This window comes from Staurois parvus, unplaced genomic scaffold (assembly GCF_062004578.1).
Source record: "Staurois parvus isolate SC_StPar_1 unplaced genomic scaffold, SC_StPar_1.0 ptg003988l, whole genome shotgun sequence".
Lineage (NCBI taxonomy): Eukaryota > Metazoa > Chordata > Amphibia > Anura > Ranidae > Staurois > Staurois parvus.
Window position 1 is genome coordinate 1 of NW_028321783.1, and position 7,500 is coordinate 7,500.

General features: G+C 49.4%; 1 protein-coding gene across 1 annotated transcript in view; it reads right to left on the minus strand.

Annotated features, from left to right (window-relative positions):
* Positions 1–2,267: 2,267 nt before the first annotated feature.
* LOC149427130 (riboflavin-binding protein-like) overlaps positions 2,268–7,500 on the minus strand; it is a gene marked incomplete at its 3' end in the record, with an annotated part of 20,034 nt that continues 14,801 nt past the window's right edge. The window contains exons 3-4 of the mRNA XM_089668231.1: positions 2,693–2,821; positions 2,268–2,376 (exon numbers count right to left, since the gene is read on the minus strand). Of these exons, the coding sequence (XP_089524357.1) occupies positions 2,268–2,376; positions 2,693–2,821 (238 nt within the window). The remainder of the gene's footprint in view (positions 2,377–2,692; positions 2,822–7,500) is intronic.

Sequence of the window (7,500 nt, forward strand, 5' to 3'; positions counted from 1 at the left end):
GTGCTCAGTAGTGGCGACCTGGTCTCGGGGTACTACAAGTCCATCCCCACCATCAGGGGCTCTGGTGAACAAGTACCCTGGGGCTTAGACTCCGCACTCTGGGCACGCCTGACCAGTGGAGTGCTAGTGGTGCCGCTCGGCGGTCCCTCACAATTCCCCTCCCCCCTGAAATGTCCCCCATGTTGTCATGTTACAATGTATTCCCCCTCCCCCCTGAAATGTCCCCCATGTTGTCATGTTACAATGTATTCCCCCTCCCCCCTGAAATGTCCCCCATGTTGTCATGTTACATTGTATTCCCCCCCCCATGTTGTTACAATGTATCTATTGGATTGGATGTGATGGACCGACACAAAGTGGCACATAATTGTGAAGTGGAAGGATAATGAGAATGGTTTCCAACATTTGTGACCAATAAATCCATGAAAAGTGTGGTGACATTTGTATTCGGCCCCCCCGGAGTCAATACTTTGTAGGACCCCCTTTGGCTGCAATTCCAGCTGCAAGTCTTTTGGGGATGTCTCTTTGCACATCTAGAGAGGGACATTTCTGCCCGTTCTTCTTTGCAGAATCCCTCAATTGGATGGAGGGCGTCTGGGAACAGCAATTTTCAGGTCTGGCCACAGATTCTCCATTGGATTTGGGTCTGGACTGTGACTGGGCCATTCTAACACATGAAGATGCTTTGATCGGAACCATTCCATTGTAGGTCTGGCTGGATGATTCGGGTCGTTGTCCTGCTGGAAGGGGAACCTCCGCCCCGGTCTCAAGTCTTTTGCAGACTCTAACAGGTTTTCTTCTAAGATTGCCCTGTATTTGGCTCCATCCATCTTCCCATCAACTCTGAGCAGCTTCCCTGTCCCTGCTGAAGAAAGGCATCCCCACCACATGAGGCTGCCACCAACATGTTTCACGGTGGGGATGGTGTGTTCAGGGGGATGGGCAGTGTTAGTTTCCCCCACACATGTTCTTCCACATGTTTGCTGTGTCCCCCACATGGCTTCTCACAAACTGCAAACGGGACTTCTTATGGCTTTCCTCCAACAATGGCTTCTTCTTGTCACTCTTCCATAAAGGCCAGATTTGTGGAGTGACGACTAATAGTTGTCCTGAGGAGAGATTCCCCCCCTGAGCTGTGATCTCTGCACCTCCTCCAGAGTTCCCATGGGCCTCTTGGCTGCTTCTCTGATGAATGCTGTCCTTGCCCGGCCGGTCAGTTTAGGTGGACGGCCATGTCTTGGTAGGTTGGCAGTTGTGCCGTACTCTTCCCATTTTCGGATGATGGATTGAACACGGTGCTCCGTGAGATGGTCAAAGCTTGTGAGATTTTTTGTGACCTAACCCTACTTTACACTTCTCCACAACTTTATCCCTGACCTGTCTGGTGTGTTCCTCAGCTTTCATGATGTTGTTTGTTCACTAATGTTCTCTAACAAACCTCTGAGGGCTTCACAGAACAGCTGGATTTATACTGAGATCACATGACACACAGGGGGACTTTATGTACTAATTAGGTGACTTCTGAAGGCAATTGGTTCCACTAGATTTTAGTTAGGGGTATCAGAGTAAAGGGGGCTGAATACAAATGCCGCCACACTGATCACAGATTTATTGGTCACAAATGTTGGAAACCATTTCTCATTATCCTTCCACTTCACAATTATGTGCCACTTTGTGTCGGTCCATCACATCCAATCCCGATAGATACATTGTAACATGACAACATGGGGGGGGGGGGGAATACATTGTAACATGACAACATGGGGGATATTTCAGGGGGGGAGGGGAACACATTGTGACATGACAACATGGGGGACATTTCAGGAGGGGAGGGGGGAACACATTGTAACACGACAACATGGGGGACATTTCAGGGGGGGAGGGGGGGAACACATTGTAACATGACAACATGGGGGACATTTCAGAGGGGGAGGGGGAATACATTGTAACATGACAACATGGGGGACATTTCAAGGGGTAGGAAGACTTTTTTAAGGTACTGCATAGTGCCAACATATACTGCAGCGCTGTAGAGAAAACACTGAGCCAGTCACATCAGTCTCTGTACCAGAGGAGCTTACACTCTAATGTCCCCTCCCCCACAGTCACATCAGTCTCTGTGCCAGAGGAGCTTACACTCTAATGTCCCCTCCCCCACAGTCACATCAGTCTCTGTGCCAGAGGAGCTTACACTCTAATGTCCCCTCCCCCACAGTCACACACTGTACCCTCATACAGCGACCGGTGTCACCCATCTTTCATGGTACCTTGTCGAAGGGGACACAGTCATTCTTACAATGGTTTCCACTCTCATCATACGTCCAATCGGTGAGGAAGTTGTGAACACAGACCAGATCTGACCGGCACGCTTCAAACCTGAGTGTGAGAAGAGCGAACATTTCTGTCAGGTTTTTATTTCTCTCTGTGACCGCCACTGAAGAGATTTTCCTTCACTTCCTGTCCCTGTGACACCCATCCCAGAAATGGGGGAAGGTTGTCACCAGGACAGGAAGTGACTGGCAGCATTAAAAACATTTTCAGAAGTTTCACCCTTCCACACTCACATCGAATTTCCTGAATTTGGTCACAGATGGCTCTACCCCTCCCCCACTGCATCCATTATTAAATGCCAGAGGTTTTGGAATGTTGGTCCCGTGGCATGACTCGGGTTCAGGTTACGGCTTGCACTTACCAGCCGTCACAGAAGGTCCGGCACAGCGGCACGCTCTGGATGGCGACGGAGATGTTGGGGTGACCCCAGTGCGCGGTCAGCGGGGAGCACTGATAGAAGCATTCGATCTTCTTCATATAATCCTCACAGCTGCAACATGAAAACAAGATGGCGTCACACACTCATCACATACCGGACTCTTCCAGTCCCAACTCCGGGCAGGTCCAATGAATGCCGATCTGTGGTCATAAGGCTCGGTTCACAACTATGCAGTTTGCGTTTGATGCGTTTCTACAGTGCTTTTTGCATTTTTGCACATGCAGTTTTGACGCGTTTTTTATGCATTTTGCGTTTTTATGGGGGTTATTGGCCAACTGTCCAAATCTTGTAGACTTCACCTCTGCAACATCTCCAACCTCCGCATCATCTCCAACCTCCGCAACATCTCCAACCTCCGCAACATCTCCAACCTCCGCAACACCTCCAACCTCCGCAACACCTCCAACCTCCAACACCTCCAACCTCCAACACCTCCAACCTCCGCAACACCTCCAACCTCCGCATCATCTCCAACCTCCGCAACATCTCCAACCTCCGCAACACCTCCAACCTCCGCAACATCTCCAACCTCCGCAACACCTCCAACCTCCGCAACATCTCCAACCTCCGCAACATCTCCAACCTCCGCTACATCTCCAACCTCCGCAACATCTCCAACCTCCGCATCATCTCCAACCTCCGCAACATCTCCAACCTCCGCAACATCTCCAACCTCCGCAACATCTCCAACCTCCGCAACATCTCCAACCTCCGCTACATCTCCAACCTCCGCAACATCTCCAAGATACGGCCGTTCCTAACCACGGAAACCACTAAGCTACTTATTCACTCCCTGGTTATCTCTCGCCTTGACTATTGTAACTCCCTCCTCATTGGCCGACCTCATCGCAGGCTATCCCCTCTTCAGTCTATCACGAATGCTGCTGCCAGACTCATCCACCTTACCAGTCGTTTCATATCTGCCATCCCTCTCTGCTAATCCCTCCACTGACCTCCACTCAGTGTCCTCCACCCCTCTCTGCCAATCCCTCCACTGGCCTCCACTCAGTGTCCTCCATCCCTCTCTGCTAATCCCTCCACTGACCTCCACTCAGTGTCCTCCACCCCTCTCTGCCAATCCCTCCACTGGCCTCCACTCAGTGTCCTCCACCCCTCTCTGCCAATCCCTCCACTGGCCTCCACTCAGTGTCCTCCACCCCTCTCTGCCAATCCCTCCACTGGCCTCCACTCAGTGTCCTCCATCCCTCTCTGCTAATCCCTCCACTGACCTCCACTCAGTGTCCTCCACCCCTCTCTGCCAATCCCTCCACTGGCCTCCACTCAGTGTCCTCCACCCCTCTCTGCCAATCCCTCCACTGGCCTCCACTCAGTGTCCTCCACCCCTCTCTGCCAATCCCTCCACTGACCTCCACTCAGTGTCCTCCACCCCTCTCTACCAATCCCTCCACTGACCTCCACTCAGTGTCCTCCACCCCTCTCTACCAATCCCTCCACTGGCCTCCACTCAGTGTCCTCCACCCCTCTCTGCCAATCCCTCCACTGGCCTCCACTCAGTGTCCTCCATCCCTCTCTGCCAATCCCTCCACTGGCCGTCATTCAGTGTCCTCCACCCCTCTCTACCAATCCCTCCACTGACCTCCACTCAGTGTCCTCCACCCCTCTCTGCCAATCCCTCCACTGGCCTCCACTCAGTGTCCTCCACCCCTCTCTACCAATCCCTCCACTGGCCTCCACTCAGTGTCCTCCTCCCCTCTCTACCAATCCCTCCACTGGCCTCCACTCAGTGTCCTCCACCCCTCTCTGCCAATCCCTCCACTGGCCTCCACTCAGTGTCCTCCACCCCTCTCTGCCAATCCCTCCACTGGCCTCCACTCAGTGTCCTCCACCCCTCTCTGCCAATCCCTCCACTGGCTTCCCATTGCCCAATGGATAAAATTCAAAACACTAACAATAACATATAAAGCCATTTATAACTCTGCCCCAAATTACATCACCAATCTTGTCTCCAAATATCACCCAAACCGTCAAATTCAAAATCCTAACACTGACGTACAAAGCCGTCCACCATACTGCCCCGAACTACATCACTGACCTAATATCCAAGTACCGCCCAACACGCACACTCCGCTCCTCCCACGACCTCCTGCTCTCTAGCTCCCTTGTCTCCTCCTCCCATGCTCGTCTTCAGGACTTCTCCAGAGCTTCCCCCATCCTCTGGAACTCTCTACCCAAATCTATCAGACTATCGCCTACTCTGCTCACTTTTAGGCGATCTCTGAAAACCTCTCTCTTTAGGGAAGCCTATCCTGCCATCAGCTAATAATGGAATCTTCTATTCCTCCTACCAGTCCCTCCCCCACAGTTACTACCTTTTGTTCCACTAGCCCCTCCCTCTTAGATTGTAAGCTCCCAGGATCAGGACCCTCCTAACCCTCTTGTATTGAACTGTATTGTTGCTGTATTGTGTCCCATTATATTGTACAGCGCTGAGCAAACTGTTGGTGCCATAAAGCCTGTATAATAATAATAACTTGTTGCTAAGCAGATTAAAATGCAAAACTCTTCAAAAGAGCATATAAAACGCACTACATGCATTTCTGCACCATCTGCATTGAAGTCTATCGAACCGAACCGCAATGGTTTGTATTTAACCCCTTCTAGTCCGGACACTTTCACCCCCTTCAGGTCCGGACACTTTCACCCTCTTCCGGTCCGGACACTTTCCCCCTTCCGGTCCGCACACTTTCCCCCCCTTCCAGTCCGGACCCCTTCACCCCCTTCCAGTTCGGACACTTTCACCCCCCTCCGGTCCGAACACTTTCACCCCCCTTCCAGTCCGGACACTTTCACCCCCTTCCTGTCCAGGCCAATTTTCAGCTTTCAGCGCTATCACACTTTGAATGACAATTGCGCGGTCATGCAACACTGTACTCATATGAATTGTTTAGCATTTTGTTTGAGACAGATAAAACTTTATTTTGGTGGTATTTATTCACCGCTGGGATTTTTATTTTTTTTGCTATATAATGAAAAAGTCCAAAAATTTTGAAAAAAAGTGTTTTTCTTATAAAATGTTGCAAATAAATAATATTTCATCATAAATCTTGGCCAAAATTTATTCAGTTATCATTTTAGTAAAAAAAAAAAAACAAAAACCCAAATTAGTTTATACCCAAAAATTTAAATTTTTAAACATTTTTATTTTATTTTTATTATTATTTATGTTTATGTTTTTTTTTAACATACTGTCACCCTAGCAGTACAGTGTCACCATGGTGACACTGTACTACTTGTGGGGGCTGATGAAGATTTTTTTTTTTTTTTACACTGATTGCTTTTATACCCATAAAGGCTGTAAAAGCAATCATTTCTCCTTCTCTCTGGCTGCATTCCTGCAGCCATTGAGAAATACTGTGTGAGCTGTGATTGGTCACAGCTTTTCACATGGTACAAGGCTGTTGTGAATGGCCCTGTACCATGTGACCTCTGTGATCATTCACAGATTTCACACGTAGTAAGCAATGATGTCAGAAGTGACATCTTGTTTATTACTCTGCATGTGATCACTGATTGGCCAATCAGTGATCACATGATCGGGACCTAGCTCAGAGGTCCCGTACAGCGATCGGTGTTCCACTGTGTGCAGAGGACAGAGCGGGCATCAGATCGCGGTGCTGCGCGCTCCCGGGGAGCTCCCAGGGAAGCAGGGGATGTATGTATGTGAAATCGCAACAAAACTACAGAAAAAGTCACGCAGGAACTACCGCGCCGCAGCAAATCGCATGTGTGCAGACATTGATATTCATAATTCATTAAATGTGATTTCAGCTGCGATTTCAATTCGCAAATTGCAGCTGAAATCGCACCGGTGTGACTGGGCACTTAATGTGTCTCTTTACCCACTTTAGCTCTGGAATATTTTACCCTCTTTATTACCAGGGCAATTTTTTGCTATGCAGCACTGCACTACTTTAACTGGTAATTGCGTGGTCATGCAACGCGGTACCCGAACTAAATTTTATATCATTTACTCACACAAATGGAGCTTTCTTTTGGTAATATTTGATCACCACTGTGTTTTTTTATTTTTTTATTATACACAGCTCAAAAAAATGAAAGGAAGACTTTGTAATCCGAGTTGCATCAAGTCCATGACACTCCCGGGATATGGATCTGGTCAGGTAAGTAGCAGAGGGGGTTGTTCATCAGTTTCAGCTGCTTTGGCGTTCATGTAATGAACAGGTGCACTAGATGGGCAACAATGAGACGACCCCCAAAACAGGAATGGTTTTACAGGTGGAGGCCACTGACATTTCTTCCCTACTCATCTTTTCGGACTGTTTTTCACTAGTTTTGCATTTGGCTCGGGTCAGTGTCACTACTGGTAGCATGAGGCCATACCTGGACCCACAGAGGTTGCACAGGCAGTCCAACTCCTCCAGGACAGCACATCAATACCTGCCATTGCCAGAAGGTTTGCTGTGTCTCCCAGCACAGTCTCAAGAGCATGGAGGAGGTTCCAGGAGACAAGAGCATGGAGGAGATTCCAGGAGACAAGAGCATGGAGGAGATTCCAGGAGACGAGAGCATGGAGGAGATTCCAGGAGACAAGCAGTTCCTCTAGGAGGGCTGGACAGGGCCGTAGAAGGTCCTTAACCCATCAGCAGGACCGGTATCTGCTCCATTGTGGAAGGAGGAACAGGATGAGCGCTGCCAGAGCCCTACAAAATGACCTCCAGCAGGACACTGGTGTGAATGTCTCTGACCAA